The sequence below is a fragment of the Halichoerus grypus genome, chromosome 8, assembly GCF_964656455.1.
Source record: "Halichoerus grypus chromosome 8, mHalGry1.hap1.1, whole genome shotgun sequence".
Classification (NCBI taxonomy): Eukaryota; Metazoa; Chordata; class Mammalia; order Carnivora; family Phocidae; genus Halichoerus; species Halichoerus grypus.
In genome coordinates this window covers 146,845,273-146,860,823 of record NC_135719.1, presented here as the reverse complement: position 1 = coordinate 146,860,823, position 15,551 = coordinate 146,845,273, and the positions used below count along the sequence as shown (strand labels likewise).

Sequence of the window (15,551 nt, the reverse complement as noted above, 5' to 3'; positions counted from 1 at the left end):
TGTCCCAACAAGGGCTCCGGTGTCGCCACATCCTTGCCGACACTCGCTGTTGTCCGTTTTTGACTCTGGCCATCCTCGCGGGGGTGAAGGGGGATCTCATTTGTGGTCTTCGTTTGCATTTCCCTGGTGACCACTGATGCGGAGCATCTTTTCCGGTGCTTCTTGGCTGGTTGCACATCTTTGGAGACCTGCCTGTTCAAGTCCTTTGTCCATTTTACGTTGGGCTGTTTGTCTCTTGTTGAGTTGTGGGAAATCTTTATATATTCTGGATATCAAACCTTCATCTGGAGTGAGGATTTGAACCTGCTCCGAGCGCTGCTCTCTCCCAGCCCCCGGGACGCTGTGGCTCCTGAGCTCCCGGTTGAGTGGGCCTGAGTTTTGTCACCTGTCGCTTGGCTGGCTTGCTTTGTCTGAAGTTCTGTGCTGTGACCAGCATCCCGGCGGGGTCCTTGGCCAAGCTTCAGGAAGAGAGCTCCCGGGATCAAAGGGCCCCGGTGGCTTTGTGCGCGGGGCTTGGAGGCCAGGGGACTGGCGCTGTCCCAGGCCGGAGGCGGCCCCTGCGTGCAAGGGGGGGGCAGCTGCAGTGGGAGCAGGGGGCCCTGCTTCTGTCTACCGTGGGGTTCACACCCCCCCTCGGCCGCTTGAAGGCCGTGCTTAGGGCCGTGGAGAGCCGCTGCTCACTGGGCTAGAGCCCAAGCCACTGTAGCTGCCCGATGAGGTGAAGGCTTGGTGGGGGCGCTGGGGTAAGGGCTGCCTGGGGGATTCCGTTGGCTTCCGGGCAGAGGTGGCCTGGGGTTCTAGGGCTTGGGAACCCCAGCTCCCCGCAGCATCTCCAGCAGATGCGGGCTGTTCGCTTGTCATGGAGCCAGGATCGTTCTATGGGGACAGACACCCTGCCATCACACACTGGGACACCGGGGCCCAGAGAGGGTGGGGATGTAGCCCCAGCCACACAGCAAGATCAAGACTAACCCCAAGATGGGCTTGGGGGGTGGCAGCTCAGGCAGGAGGATCCTGAGCCTGAGTCTCCCTTCTGACTGGGGCAGACTCCTTTTGCCCCTGTTGTGTGTTTCTGCTTGCATACTCCCAGGGACAAGCAGCTCACTACCTCTGAAGCAGCCTGTTCCATTGCTGGGTGGCTCTCACAGAAAGGTTTGTGGGCTGAGAGGAGGGTGGAGGGACCTTGGGCAGCTGAGCCGAGCTGTCACATCCTTCCCTTCTAAGCACAAAGGGGAAGTAACTTCCTGGGTCAGTTGGAGGACAGGGCTGGGCAGGATTTGCCCTTGGCCTGGCGGGTTCCGGGCCCTGTCCGTGGGCCAGCCTGGGGAGGCTGAGCCCGAGGCAGCCCAGCTGCTCTGGACAGGACGGGTGAAGACCCTGGAGACCAGCACTGGCTCTCTTGAGGGTGCCCGGGATAAGCCCCGCTGACCTCACGGGCCTCAGTTTCTTTTATCTGTGCATCACAGTGCGGCTCTGCCTCCGAGGGCCTGCGAACGGGGGCACAGAGCAGACCTGGGAGCATCTCCCCCCAGCACGGGATGACCCCTGGCCCTGTCCATCCCCACCCCTGCACCAGACTCCTTGCCCCCTCCCACCGAACAGCCAGGGAGGTTTCTGGAAGGCACGGCTGTCTTGCCCCAAGGGCACCCCCCCCTTGTGCTACCCCTGCAGGGTCTGGTTGCTTTCTGGCCGGAAGGCCCTCCCCTGCTTGGCCCACTCCCACCATCATTGTCTTTTTCTTTCCTGTAGAACAAACTACAGAAAAGGACAAAAGATTCTGTAACGAGCACCCCCACCCCCAAAATAAATGCATTCAACATTTTATCATGTTTTCTTAGATCTTGTTTAAGAACTGAAACACCGGAGACAGAGCCAGAGCCCTCCACGCCCCCCACCCCTGGCCACCCCCGTGGCCTCCGGGGTTCCCGATGCGTCTGGGCACCACGCGCGCCCCGTCACTCGGGCCGGAAACCCCCCGCGGCGCGCGGCACCTGCGTGCTTCACCTGCAGCTCTCGGCCGCTGCTTGGATTTTGGGCATTATGTCTCTGTGACCTGTGGTGACACCTGCTCTTTCCTTGGGCTGGTGGCAAAGGCCCCCCCCCCCCCCCCCCCCCGCTCTGGGAAGTCTCCCCGGGGCCCCCAGGTGGTGGGGAGGCAGGCGTGTCTGGCTCTGCCAGGGCCAGGTCTCCGAGGGACCCTGCTGTCACTGCCCGGGGCTCAGTGGATGGTGCCGGGGAGGGGGGAGGCCGAGCTCCGTCCGGGGTGGGGGGCTGGGGGGGCCCCCACGCGGCCGGCGCGCCCGCCTCACCTCGTCCTCTCCTCGCTCCCGCCTGCAGCCAAGTACCCGGCCCTCAAGGCCCTGATGCGGCCGGACCCCCGGCTCAAGTGGACGGTGCTGGGGCTCGTGCTGGTGCAGCTGCTGGCCTGCCGGCTGGCGCGGGACCTGGCCTGGCGCTGGCTGCTCTTCTGGGCCTACACCTTCGGCGGCTGCGTGAACCACGCGCTCACACTCGCCATCCACGACATCTCGCACAACACGGCCTTCGGCTCGGGCCGCGCGGGGCGCAACCGCTGGCTCGCCGTGTTCGCCAACCTGCCCGTGGGCCTGCCCTACGCCGCCTCCTTCAAGAAGTACCACGTGGACCACCACCGCTACCTGGGCGGCCACGGGCTGGACGTGGACGTGCCCACGCGCCTGGAGGGCTGGCTCTTCTGCACGCCGGCGCGCAAGCTGCTCTGGCTGGTGCTGCAGCCCTTCTTCTACTCGCTGCGGCCGCTCTGCGTGCACCCCAAGGCCGTGACCCGCATGGAGGTGCTCAACGCCCTGGTGCAGCTGGCCGCCGACGCCGCCCTCTTCGGCCTGTGGGGGCTCAAGCCCGTGGTCTACCTGCTGGCCAGCTCCCTGCTGGGCCTCGGCCTGCACCCCATCTCGGGCCACTTCGTGGCCGAGCACTACCTGTTCGTCAAGGGCCACGAGACGTACTCCTACTACGGGCCCCTCAACTGGATCACCTTCAACGCGGGCTACCACATGGAGCACCACGACTTCCCCAGCATCCCGGGCTGCAACCTGCCCCTGGTACGCGGTGGCGCCGGAGAGCGGGGGGCGTGGGGGCGCGCGGGGGGCCACAGCCCGGCTCTCTAGGCCTTGCTGATCGCCGTCTGCCCGCCGCCTCAGTTGTGGTCCCAGGGCGGCGGGAGAGGCCTCCCCCCACCCCCGGGATAGGCGGGGGCCCGGCTACAGAGTAAGGAGGTGGCTTCTGGGGGGGCAGGGGCTCACGGGGGAACGGAAACCTGTTTGAGCCCAGGCTGGACGTCCTTGGGCAGGCCCCTTGCCCTCTCTGTGCCTCTGCTGCCCCTTCCTTAAGACAGGCCGGCATAGCCATGCTGCACGCAAAACACCTCCCCTTCCTGGCTCCCACCTCCCCTGTCCCTGCTCATTTCCCATCACTGCCCTGCGACCCTCCAGGGCCCCCTCCTGGCCCAGAGGGGACAGGGTGGGCCTGGCCCTTTGTGACCCCAGGGGCTGGGCCTGAGCTGGAGCCGCCCTGGGGTTGGGGAACTTCTGAAGGAGGGAGGAGGGAGGGGGAGGAAGAGAGGAGGAGCTGTGGGCTGGTGGGTTAGGAAGAGCGGGGGTGACCCGAGGCCCAGGGGGGCGGGGCAGGCGTCGGCGGGGAGGCCGTCGGAGCGCCGGGGTCTGTGTGCCTGCCCTGTGTGCACGTGTGTGCACGCCCGCGTGCGGATGCTTGCCTGTGTCCGAGTGTGCCGTGTGTACACGTGTGTGTGCGTGTGCTCGTGTGAGAGCACCTGTCTGGGCGTGCGGGTGACCCCGGAGTCCGGCCGCCGGGGGTGTGTCTGGCCCTGGCCGTGCAGCCCCCGGGCCTCGCCTCCCGCGCATCTGCTGCTGGCACTCCCGAGGTCCCACTGTGCGCCGGGCGCCCTCTCAGCCTCACCCGGGCCCGTGCAGCGGGCGTCCTCCTTCCCCGCTGTCCGCCTCCCACAGACGAGGCAGAGGCTCAGGCGGGGGCCGGCCGGACGCGCGTGCTGTCTGCCGGGGAGAAGGGAAGAAAGGCTCACAGCTAAGTCAGGGCTCCCCGCTCCTGCCTCAGGCAGGGGGTCTGCTCTCCCGAGCCCCCGTCTTCCGCTGTGAAGCAGGCCCTGAGCACGGGGCGCATCCCCCTGGGGGGAGTGAAGGGCATCCCCGGCAGTTGGCGAGCGGCGGTGGGGGTGCGCATGTAGGTGCTGAGGCTGGGAGGGCTTCCGGGAGGAGGTGGGCTGAGGGTGTGGGTGCAGAGGGGGCAGGAGGCTAGAGGGAGAGGTGTGCCCCACGCCACTGGGAAATGGGAAGCACTGAGGCTGGGAGGAGGGCGATGGGGTGGGGGCCTGGTGTCCGCTGAGGCCGGAGGGGCTGGGGGGCAGGAGAGGGCGGGGGACGCTGGGCGGTGACGCTGCGTGTGCGTGTGTGTGTCAGCGTGTGCCCGTGCGCATGCTCCCACGCAGGGCTGTGTGCACGCTCGCGTGCCCCTGTGCATGTGTGTGGCAGGGAGGCGTGCGCCCGGCCGCGGCCTCTGACCCTGCCACGCTCTCTGCAGGTGCGGAAGATTGCTCCCGAGTACTACGACCACCTGCCACAGCACCACTCGTGGGTGAAGGTGCTCTGGGACTTCGTGCTCAAGGACTCCCTGGGGCCCTACGCCAGGGTGAAGCGGGTGTGCAGGCTGGCCGAGGACCGTCTGTGACCCCGCGGGCCCCCCCGGCTCCCGTGCTGCCGAGCTGGCTGTCACCCCCCCGCCCCACCCCCCCAGCCTAGCGCCCAGAACTGGTTTGGCTGCATTTGGTTCCCACGCCCTGGCTGCACTCTGTGTCCCAGAGCCCAGGACCACGTCTGGCCACACTGGGCACGGGCTGCAGCCTGGAGAGGCTTGGTCTGCACCTGCGCTGTCGCCCCCCGGCCGGGCCCTCCTCTTCTGTCCCCTTCTCAGGGACAGAGGCCCGGCCCCGCCCTGGGTGCTCCGTGCGCAGTCTCCGCGGAGCTGATTTCTCTGCTCGTCCCACGCCCTGCATTCTGTTTGCACACCCGCACATCGCGCTTCCCAGCGGCGGTCAAGGCCCCAGCCTGGCCTCAGAAGGGGGCCCTGGCCACCCCAGCGGGCCTCAGGTCTGCGTGCCTCCTTCCCGGCCAGCCCAGGCCACGGCCCCTCTGCTCCCCACCCTCAGGGACTGTGGCTCTCCACGCTTTGTGCTTAGGCAGCATCCCCGGGGGCGGGGGGGGGGGGTTGTGCCTTTGTATGGGTGTCCCCTGCGTGCCCTGGGGCCCGGGAGCCCGCCTCTCTAGCCCGGCTGGGCGCTGCAGACGCTGCGTGTCCTGAGTCGCACCCGTGCCCCCGCTCCACCCCGAGGCCTTGGCCCCAGAGGGTCGAGGCTGGACAGGGTGGGGTCTGGCTCCCTGAGCAGCTCCCTCAGGACTTGAAGAGATCTTCAGGAACGGGCGCCGCGGGCCGGACAGGTGGGGGGCTGGCTGCAGCAGGCCGGTGTCCTTGGTGATGACCCTGTCCTGATGGGGGCACGGCTGAAACCTAGGGGGCTGCAGGGGGTGGGGTGGGGTAGGGCGGGGTCCGGGTCTCCCAGGGGCCGGCCGGCAGGGGCAGGAGGGGTGCCTGGGCCCCGGGGGAGGCTGAGGACCGCCCCTGGATGGGCGCCGCGGCGCCGTGCTAGCTGACCCGGGAGGGAGGCGTGTCGCCGCGCCCTGTGCCTGAGACCCGGCAGGTGCTGAGCGCGGACTTCCTGCTGGGGGCCGGGAGTGGCCGCCTGCGATGCCAGGCACCCGTGTCCCCTAGACGCCGAGCTGGCCCTGGGAGGGAAGCGCAGCTCGGCCAGGGTAGTGGAGCCTGGACAGGTGGCCGGCCCGCGTGGGGGCTGCCGGCCCAGCCACCTGCAGAGCTGTCCTGGGGAGGAGGCTGCCGGGGAGAGAGGTGTGCTCTGTCACCACCTGCCAGATGCGCCCCCCCCGTTAGAACGGCTGCTGGACCTGGGGGGGGGGCAGCCGCTCTGAGATCAGGCCTCAGGCTGCTCACCCCCAACAGGCAGAACCGTCCTACTCCTGGCTTCAGGGTTGTTGGGAGCACTCGGTGAGTTGGGGTGTCCAGAGCCTGGCCAGAAAACAGCAGTCCCTGTCATCAGCCAGACTGGGGGCCCCGCCTCATCCCCTCCCCCTCTGCCCCCCCACCCCGACGGCTGGGCAAACTGCTGTGTCCCTGGGGGTCAGGAGATGGTACAGCATTCCCAGCTTGCTCCTGGCCCAGGGGCAGATCCTCTCTGGCTCCGAAGGGGAACTCCCGGGGTCTGAGAAGCGCTGGGGTGGGCCTTCGGTGGGCATGCAGGGCAGGGCCGGGGTCCTCCCAGGACCATGCAGCCTGTCACTTCCCCGCTGCCTTGCTCAGCCCAAGCCAGCACTCCCCGAGCTGCGGTCGGAACGGAGCCAGCCCCTTTGATACTCGAGGTGTGGGTGGCACTCGGGCCCGTCTCGGGGGAGGCCACGGGGGGCAGCCCTCCCCAGGACCCCCGGCTGGAAGTGCCCGAGCGGCCCCTGCTCTCGCTCCCGCCTTCCCGTCTGCGTTCAGCCCAGCTGCCCGCCAGGCCCAGGGCCGCCGCCGCCGCCTTGCTGCTGCTCCTGGCCACGAGGCCCGTGGGCCGTCCCCCAGAAGGGGGCATCCTCAGCCCGGAGCGGCCAAGAGGCGGCGTGAGAGAGCGAGCCCGAGCCAGGGGTGTGGACAGTAAGCGTTTATTACCACGTGGACACAGACACCGCGGTGCGTGGACAGACTTCACCACCACGACGCTGGGGACAGCTCGCCACTGCCAGCCGAGGTGTTAACAGCATCACCTAGGAGAAAACTCGGAAACCATCTAATGAAGCGCGTGATTTGGGGAGTCCTCTATAAACCAAAAGAAATGTACACTTAAATAGGCAAATATAAAATACAAAAAAGGCGAGTAGACTTGGTGTTCTGTGTCAGAATCTAAAAAAATCCAGAAATTGAACTTGTTTCCTCATTTTAATATTTTATCACAGGTTAAGACTTCTAAATGAAGCACATCCCAGCTTCAGTGCGGGCTTCCGTGTGCTGGAGGCCTGGGGCCGCCGGGCTCCTCGCTGTCCCCCGCCGTCCGCTGGCCTGGTGTCCCGGGCGGCAGCAGCAGGGCCCGAGGGCACTATGAGGTGCTGATCCCGCTCAGCTCCTGCCGGATGGCTGAGGGACAGGACAGGGAGGCTCAGGTGCAGCAGGGACAAGGCCTGCCTGGTTGTCTGTGGGGCCCTGTGCCCACGCCCCCGGGCAGGTCCTTCCTGGTGTGTGCCCTGCTCCATCTCCTAGAGCCTCAGCCAGGCTCCCGTAGGTCACGAGGCGCAGGCTGAGGTCAAGCAGCGCAGAGGACTCGGGCACAGACTCGGGGGTGACCGCAGAGCCCTCTGGGCTGTCCTCCCGAGGGCGGTGCTGCCCCTCCCAGGTAGAGGGCGAGCTGGGGGGCGGGGGGGCGCGGATGGTGCTTGGCCTGCCTCCCGCCTCAGAGCTGGGCACCTGGTGCTGCTTCGGGGACCTGGAACCCCGCTTCTGGCAGCGGCAGCAGGTAGGGCCCAGCCTTGAGCAGGGCTCCTCTTACTCTTCTCCCCAGCTCCCTGTCCCCACCCCCCACGGTTCACCCCCCAGACTGGGGCCTTTCGTCAGACAGACCCCACTGGGCCTGGAGCTGAAAGAGCGGAGTGCCGGGCACTTAGCCAGTTAACACGGGGGTGCTTCTCGGAGCCCCCACATTGCCTGTGCTTTCCCTCGGGCCCAGCGGCTGCCCACGAGGCCGCTTCCATCCGAGGCTGTGCCTCCCCAGCCTCCTGCAGTCGGAGAGCGAGGCCCTGGGGCAGAGGGCCGCCCCTCCCAGGTGGGGGCCCCAGCAATAAAGCAGAGTTAATAGTCGGCCTGGTGTCTCCTCTCTGGCTCCGGGGCTTGGCCTTGCTCTTCATTCATTAACTCCTTATCTGCCCTGCCCAGGCCCGTTGGGGGGCAGGGGGACCGGACAAACAAGAACTGAGCGTGCTCTGCTGGGACAAGGACAGGGCGTGGCCGGTCCCAGCTCGGGGCATGGGGTCCAGGCCCAGCGGCCCCGCACGCGGGCTCCCCCCCTGCCCTCCCCTCTCCAGCCCCCTGCCGCCAGCGCGCACCCCTTTTAGTTCATGGAGCCCTCTCGTGCCCAGGTCCCCGCTGCTGCTGTGGGGACCAGGCCCCTCAGGAGGGGGAGGGAGGCGGGCTGGGCCCGGGCTGCGCCTCACTGCCCGCTCCCAGGGCGAGCCCGCTCTGCCCAAACCCTTCCTCTCCCTCCGGCGCCGGACCTGAGCCAGCTGCCTCGAAGGCCCGGGCAGGCGGCGCCAGGACGGCTGTGATGCCCTGTGCCGGGGCCCTGGTCTCTGCAGCCAGAGGCGCTTGGCGTGGCCTGCCCAGCCCGGGGCCAAGCAAGCGGGCGACTGCGTCACAGCCCCAGGTGGTTCTGTGGCTTCTTGGTCCCGGTAACCGCCCCCCGGGGAAGGCCGCAGCCACGCTTGGAACCCAGACCCGGTGATCAAAGGCGGCAGAGTCCAGAGAGGCAGTCTGAGTGCACAGACACTGAGACAGACGAGGGACAGACTGGAGGCGGCTTCAACGGTCTTGCTCTGGAATGCGCTCTCCGATCCCTCTCCCCTCCACACATTCACACGCTTGTCCCAGGGAGGAAGCCGGGGAGTGCGGAGCTAGCTGTCACCCCACCTCACTTAACCGAGCCTCAGTCTGCTTGACCAGAGAATGGGGGTGACGTGGAACCGCGGCCTCTGGGCCCAGGAGGGTCTCCCTGGCTGGGCCGCCACCGCTCTGCTGCCTTGCAGCCCTGGGGGCCAGGCCGCCCTGCCGCTCCCCCGGGACCCTGGGTGACACCCCAGGGTGGGCCCCGCACTCACCGTCGATGATTTCCTCCTTCACTTTGTGCAGCTCTCGGACCACCTCCTCGAGGATCTCCTGTTGGGAGCAGAGCCTCAAAGTGAAGGGACAGGAAGCAGAGTCCGGGAAGCTGGCTTTGCCAGGGGCAGCCCCAGGGGTGGGGGTGGGGGGGGCCCAGAGCAGGCTGGAGTGTCCAGAAGAGCAGAGGGGTGCTTTTCTGCTGATGACGGGGTGGGGGGCCCCCTTCCTCCACCGCTGGCTCCCTGAGCAACTTCCGGCCGCCCTGCCGAGCCTGCCTACCCGCGTGGACCCGAGAGGGTCCCCACCTCTGGCTCTGTCATGGCCTCCCAGGAAAGGTCACACTCACCTGTTTCATCCGATCCAAATCTAAGGCATCCAGGGCCACGTCATTCACGCTCCCCACCGGCTTCATCCTGAAGAGGACGACAGGGTGCGGTAAGGGGGGCGGCAGGGCAGGCGGGTGCCCCCCCCGCGGGGACAGAGCTTGAGAGAGCAGGCCGGGTGTGCCTCCAAGCTCAGGGCCCAGGACCGCGGGCCAAGCACGGCCCTCTTCCCATCGTCTTTCAAATGCTTTGTGCTTTACCCCTGGCCACTCTGGAGCTACTCTAACAGGATTCTGATGGCTCGTCTCCACCTCAAGAGGGTCTCATGGATCCTGTGACCATACTTCCCAGCTCTGGGGCACGACGACGGGGCTGTTTGCTGATGTGCGAGCTCGTACACAGATGTGACAGGGCAGGTCACACACTGCCCCCTCCGGAAAGAACGGCTACTCCTCAGCAAGGGGTCTGTGTTCCTGGCTAAACTGAGGCTTGGGGAAAGCTAGTGACGGTGGCAGTAAGTACAAAGCAAAACCACAAAATTGCACGGTCCACACTGATCCTAAGGGCACCCACTTCTGGTAACTGGTCCTATCTAGTGTGTAACTTTTTTCAGGAAACGTCCTTGGAAGTGGTTTTGCTCTTTTGAGGCATGGATTGTATTTCCTTGAAAAGCTGCCGAACTAAGGTTAGCTAGTTTGCTGTGCGGTGTCTCTCGTACATGAACCGTCCCTGGAAAATCCTGACAAAATGCTCCTCTGGCCACTCGGCCTCTTAAAGCAGGGCAGCGGTGCGCAAGGGTCTGCCGTCTGGGTCCCACTTAATCTCCTGGGGAGAGAATGGTGGTCGGGGCCTGTGGGTCCGGGGAAGTGGCGGGGACCGCGGGGGTGACGGACGGCAGACAGACAGGTGACCTGGCAGGGCCAGCCCGGCTGCAGGGGGGCCCCTCTCTAGGGTGAGAGCAGGCCCGGCCACTGCGGACAAACCAGACCAGGGCTAGTGCGTCTGAAGGAAAGGAGACCACTGTCCTGAAGACAGCCCCTCCCACCCCCACCCCGGTCACGGCAGCATGACTGACAGCCTCAGGTGTCTGCTGAGGGACGGATGGATGAAGAAGATGTGGCGCACACACAGCGACTGCCGCCCGGCCAGGACAAAGGACACCTGCTGCGTGTGACAACGGGTGACCAGAGGGCGAGACGCGGAGTGATGTCAGGCAGAGAAAGACTAGCACGGCGTGGTCTCACTGATGTGCAGAATCTAAAGGAGCCAAAGGCCCAGAAACAGGAGATTGCTGGGGGCTGGGGGTGCTGGGGGGCGGGTGGAGGAGGTCAAAGGGCACACACCTCCGGGTGGAGATGAGGGAGTTCTGGGATCTCGTGTGCAGCCCGGGGACTACAGCTAAGCACAAGGTGTACACGTGAGAGCAGCTAAGCCAGTGGATCTGGAAACCGAGAGGTGGGTCAGCCAACCTGATCTCGGGGAGCATTTCACCGCACGCACACATGTGGATCGCCGTGTCAACTCAGACAATGTTAGATGGCAATGATATCTTAATAAAGCCAAGAAAACAAACCCCTGAATAAATCAAGTTTAGTAGTTCAGTGCCCAAGCCTGGATTACAAAAAAAATAGGGGCGCCTGGGTGGCTCAGTTGGCTCAGCATCTGCCTTCGGCTTAGGTAATGATCCCAGGGTCCTGGGATCGAGTCCTGCATCGGGCTCCCTGCTCGGCGGGGAGCCTGCTTCTCCCTCTCCTCCCTGCTCGTGTTCTCTCTCTCATAAATAAAATCTTAAAAGAAAAAAAAAAGCAAAGAAGAACGTAGAACGTGCCCCTGCGCCCCTGCTGGCTGAACTCAAGAAAAAGGCCAAGGGGTCTAAGTAACTTTGGATCCCGATGGGGAAAGAGGTGCAGCCTGAGACCTCGGCTCCACATGTCCGGCCTGTGGGTTCAGTGTCTGTTCCAGCAGCAATTTCCCGGGCCACCTGGGCAAACTGCTTCACCTCCCGGGGCCTCAGTTCTCCCACGTGCACACCTGACAGCCCCCCCCACAGTGACGCCGAGGTGGACTGTCACCACATGCCCCCTTTGGAGCCCTCTGTGAAACTAGAGAACAGACCGGTCTCAGAGGCGGAGAGCCCCAACCCGAGGGGACAGCCCCTGAGAGTGTCCTTGCCCGTGTGGATGAGCTGTAGGGGCCGCCCTGGCGGCCCAGCCTCCTCCCTTGTCCCGGGGCCCCTCCTTTGGCTCCTGGCCCATGCTGGTCCCCACGCCCTTCATAGCCAGGGGGAAAGTGCTGGTCCAGCACGGCGCCCTGTGCTTAAAGCTTGAGGACTGGGGTCCTGCACACAGAAATGAGACCCAGCCTTCCAGCCCCGGGACCCCTTGTGACCCCTCTAAGCCTACCTCCCTCGGCCCTCCCCACCTTCCGCCACGGGCTAGCCATGCTGGCCGGCTTTCTGCTCTGTGAACTCGGTCACAGGGCCTCAGCACTTACCATCTCCTCCAGCTTGGAAGGCTGTCCCCACGTTCTTTGCAAGGGCAGGCTCCTCCTCATCCAGGTCAACTCAAATGCCACCTCTGAGAGGTCTGCCCCAGCCCATGCACTAAAGCACCTCTGTCCCCAGCCCGGTCTGCCATGGGACCCTGTCTTCCACACAGCACCTCTCAGAACACACGGCTGCCTCGTGCACGGGTCTTCCCGACAGAAAACGGGCTCCTTGCTGGCAGGGACCTGCAGGACCCAGCTCAGAACCTGGCTGCCCACTGAGACCTCATTCCTGACGACCGGCATCGGTCATCCCCGTTCCCGCCAGAGCCGGGCTGGAGCTCCCCGAGTGCCTGGCTCCAGTCTGCAAGCCCAGGCTCCAGCACGGCCTGTCCTGGGGGAGGAGCGGCCCCTTCAGTCTGCGGGGCAGTGGAGACCTTTCCTAGTCCGGGTTCCAGAGACCAGCAACTTCAGGCCACACTTGGCCCATGGGGACTATGTGGCTTTTGCCTCTCTCACTTTTGGGGACCCCTCAGTTTTGAATGTTCTATCCTGCTATCACGCCAGCTTTTGGTTTCTCTGGGGGAACATGGCGCTGTGCGCTGTGGGCAGAGGAGGCCGGTCCCGGCATCAGCTGAGCGGCGGGACGCGGCTGTGGCTAGTGAGCACTTCCTGCGTCCAGCCGTGGCCCGCCACACAGCGTCACAGGACGCAGGGATTGAGAGACCTCTTTACGGGGTGGGAGAGGAGTGGAGGCGGGGAGAGGCCACCTGGCTTGCCCGAGGTCACAGTGAGCCGGAGCGTCACTTCCCGCCCTCCCCCGGCCCCGGTCTCTCCCTCTGTGAGGGGACAGCCAGGAGCAGGTCCGCACAGCCCCTGCAGTCCCTCCAGCCCTGCCTTCCCCCGGTCTGAGGGAACAGGCCACCCTTTCCCAGAGCAAACTGTTAGGTGACAGCACAAGGGGCGGGTTTGGAGTGTTAGTCACAGGCAGGGGACAGAGGAGGCCCCCGAGACGGGGTTGTTCAGTACCTAGAGTGAGGCTGCGCCTGAAGGGGGCTCTTAGCTTCGGGGCTCTTGGCCACAGACGGGGTTCTAGGGCACGGAATGAAACAGACACGTGAATCGCCCCGTCGCCGCCTTGGCCCCCCTGGACTCACAGCTCCGCCTTCCCAGGGCGGCTCACCTGGACAGTAACGAGGACACGGGTTTCTCCACCGAGTTGCTCCGCTCCCAGGGCTTCCGGCCAGCCTCTGTCAATCCATACAGTGGACAGAGAGCCTCAGATCTGGGAGGACTCTCAGCGGCCACCCCCCGCCACATCCCAGGCAGGAGGCCCCCCAACGCTGAGGGCGCAGAGCTGCCCCATCAGGAAGGTAGGCTTCGGGCGGAGCGGACAACCCGGCTCTCTGTTCCCAGTCTGGCCCTTGCAGGGCTGTGGAGGGCTCTGCGGTCACCCTGCGTCTCCCCCCTCAGGACACAGCTCCCATCCCCTCGACCTGGCTGATCTTGACTGTGGCCTGGTTCTGAGTCCTCTCACCATGGTTGGGTCTCTTCTTGGGATTGTGAACCCAGCGGTCAGGGAACCTCTTAACCTTGACTCCTGGAGTCGACCCACGACTCCAGCAAAGGGCCGAATGGGGCGGAGGAAGCCCTCGGCCTGGATGCTCTCAGGGCAGCCCGCAGGCCCACATGTCCACCTGCTGCCCCGAGACGCTTGTCTGCTCCACACTCTCCAGACTCCTTTCCCGCTCACGCCCTGAAAGCTGGTTTCTCCTTCCATTATCGCTTGCAAGTGGGGCTAAATTAATATTTCATTTTATTTCAAGAGAGCAGCTGGACTGAACTGAATTCCTGACTTTGCAGGGTTGGCAGAGAGACAGAAGAGAAACCCCCAGGGACTGCAGGGAGGCCCCCTGTCCTCAGGAGGGTCTCCGCAAGGCCACACTGTGGGGTGCACACAGGGCCCACAGGCACAAGGGCTGGGACCACATCCAGGCGCCAGGCATGTGGCCTTGAGCAAAACACGTCACCTCCTAAACTGGGAAACACATAACCCTCCACTGGGGTGTGAGGTGTCTGTGGAGTCATTCACCGAGAATCCCCGGGGACCGACGCAGCGAGGAGGAGCGGCAGCCGGGCCGGCAGGGCAGCAGGACCAGAGGCCGCTGCCGCAGCTGCTCAGGGCCTCCCTCTGCTGCGGGGTCGGGGGGGGCTTCCCCTCTGCCTCTGCCGCCAGGCTCGGGAGCACAGGCGTGGCTCGGGGCAGACGGCTGACGAGCGTCTGTGGGACGACCGAGCCCAGGCCCGGCGGCTTCTTCCCGCTCCGCGGCCTCCTAATGACATCCCCGCGTCCTGGAGCTCCCACGGGCTTCCGAGCTGGGTTTGCGGCTGTGTGTCCTCACCCGTTACTTTGCAAGCATCACCGGGCACGCCTCCTGAGCGCCACAGCGAGCGAGACGGGTCCGTGTTCCCCCTCAGAGCCCTGGCCTGAGGCCGGGGCCTGAGCCCCTGAGGCAGAGTCCTCCTCGCCCCGTGTGGGACCCGAGAGGGCTGCATGGGCCGTTACGGCCCGGCCGGCTCTCGTGTCGTCGGGCCGTCAGCCCAGGTGGCCACACCAGGACCTGCTCCGGCTCAGCGTGGACGCCACAGCTGCGCCTGTCCGGGCTCCTCCCGGAGGCTCGGGGCTTCCAGAAGGCGTCAGGGAGACCCGCTCGTGTCACCTCACCGGCCCTCACAGCTCATCTGTAAAGCGAGGCTCCGGGGTGCGTCCTCTGGCTGGGGGGCCCCTCCTGCTCTAAGACCTCGTGCCCGTCGCAGGGCGGGACAGCGCCCCTTACCTGAGGAGGTAGGTGGCTGGCTGGTTGCTCGGGTCCCCGGAGATGGAGAGGTGCTCGGCTCTTCCTGAAATGGAGAAGAAAAGCTCTGCCCTCAGAGTCTGCTTCGGAAGGCCAGGGGGGCAAGGGCACGGTGCTCGACCAGGGCACAAGGGAACGGCAGCTTCTTACGTTCTCTGAGGAGCACGCATTACTTTTATAATCAGCCAGACAACGAGCACTGCCGTTAACAAGGACAAGCCCGCAACCTCGGTGGGGAGTGCGGCTAGCCCGTGGGCCGGCAGGGAGGGAGAAGGCTGTGGGGGCAGACGCGGGCTCCAGCAGAGCAGGGCCGACTTTCTCTGTGGCCAGCAGCAAGCCCTGCCCGTTACTGAGCCCCACGACCGAGGCCAGCGCCTCGTGGGCACGAGCATGGCCTGAGCTCCGGGGGAGCTTCTGTACTGTCCACTGGGACCCTTCTGCTGCCCGTGGGAGGAGCCTGGCAGGACCACGGAAGGGACCTCCCTTCTCCAGGCCTGGCTCCCATCTCCATGGGCTGCTGTGAGGACCAGAAGGCAAGTGACCCTAGGAGGGGCTGCTGCAGGGCAGGGCCCGGGGAGGGAGGTTCTAGTCAGCCCTGTAGGTCAGGGCTGCCCAGGGCACAGCCTACGTCCTGGTTGTGGGAGACCCCATTCACGTCTTTCACCAAGAAAGGAGGACTTGGTAAGAATTCATTCTATCCCCAACCAGCCCACAAGTTCATCAGTGCTGCTGCCTAAGTGAGCTCTAGAACTTAGCTCTGTCCTCAGTACCCCGCTGCTAAAAGTACCTCCTGCTGGGGGAGGCAGGCTTGACCGGCGGGCCAGGCAGAACCCCGAGAGCTGGGGTGCCCCACGCCGCTCTGCAAACTCGCCCACCCCTCTGCGCGTCGGCCTCCGTCCCCACCAGC

General features: G+C 65.5%; 2 protein-coding genes across 7 annotated transcripts in view; one reads left to right on the top strand and one right to left on the bottom strand.

The window, feature by feature from the left end:
- Positions 1–6,997, top strand: part of DEGS2 (delta 4-desaturase, sphingolipid 2) — a 38,819-nt gene extending 31,822 nt beyond the window's left edge. For all 3 annotated transcript variants that reach the window (XM_078054218.1, XM_036100047.2, XM_036100046.2), the window contains 2 exons: positions 2,338–3,080; positions 4,594–6,997. In XM_078054218.1, coding sequence (XP_077910344.1) covers positions 2,364–3,080; positions 4,594–4,740 — 864 coding nt within the window. In that variant the 5' untranslated portion in view covers positions 2,338–2,363 and the 3' untranslated portion in view covers positions 4,741–6,997. The remainder of the gene's footprint in view (positions 1–2,337; positions 3,081–4,593) is intronic.
- The window catches only part of EVL (Enah/Vasp-like), a 146,814-nt gene continuing 138,029 nt past the window's right edge, over positions 6,767–15,551 (bottom strand). For 3 of the 4 annotated variants that reach the window (XM_078054217.1, XM_036100042.2, XM_036100043.2), the window contains exons 9-14: positions 14,627–14,690; positions 12,973–13,039; positions 12,819–12,881; positions 9,329–9,395; positions 8,982–9,039; positions 6,767–7,251 (exon numbers count right to left, since the gene is read on the bottom strand). In XM_078054217.1, coding sequence (XP_077910343.1) covers positions 7,214–7,251; positions 8,982–9,039; positions 9,329–9,395; positions 12,819–12,881; positions 12,973–13,039; positions 14,627–14,690 — 357 coding nt within the window. In that variant the 3' untranslated portion in view covers positions 6,767–7,213. The remainder of the gene's footprint in view (positions 7,252–8,981; positions 9,040–9,328; positions 9,396–12,818; positions 12,882–12,972; positions 13,040–14,626; positions 14,691–15,551) is intronic. The other variant, XM_036100044.2, reaches the window with a different exon arrangement.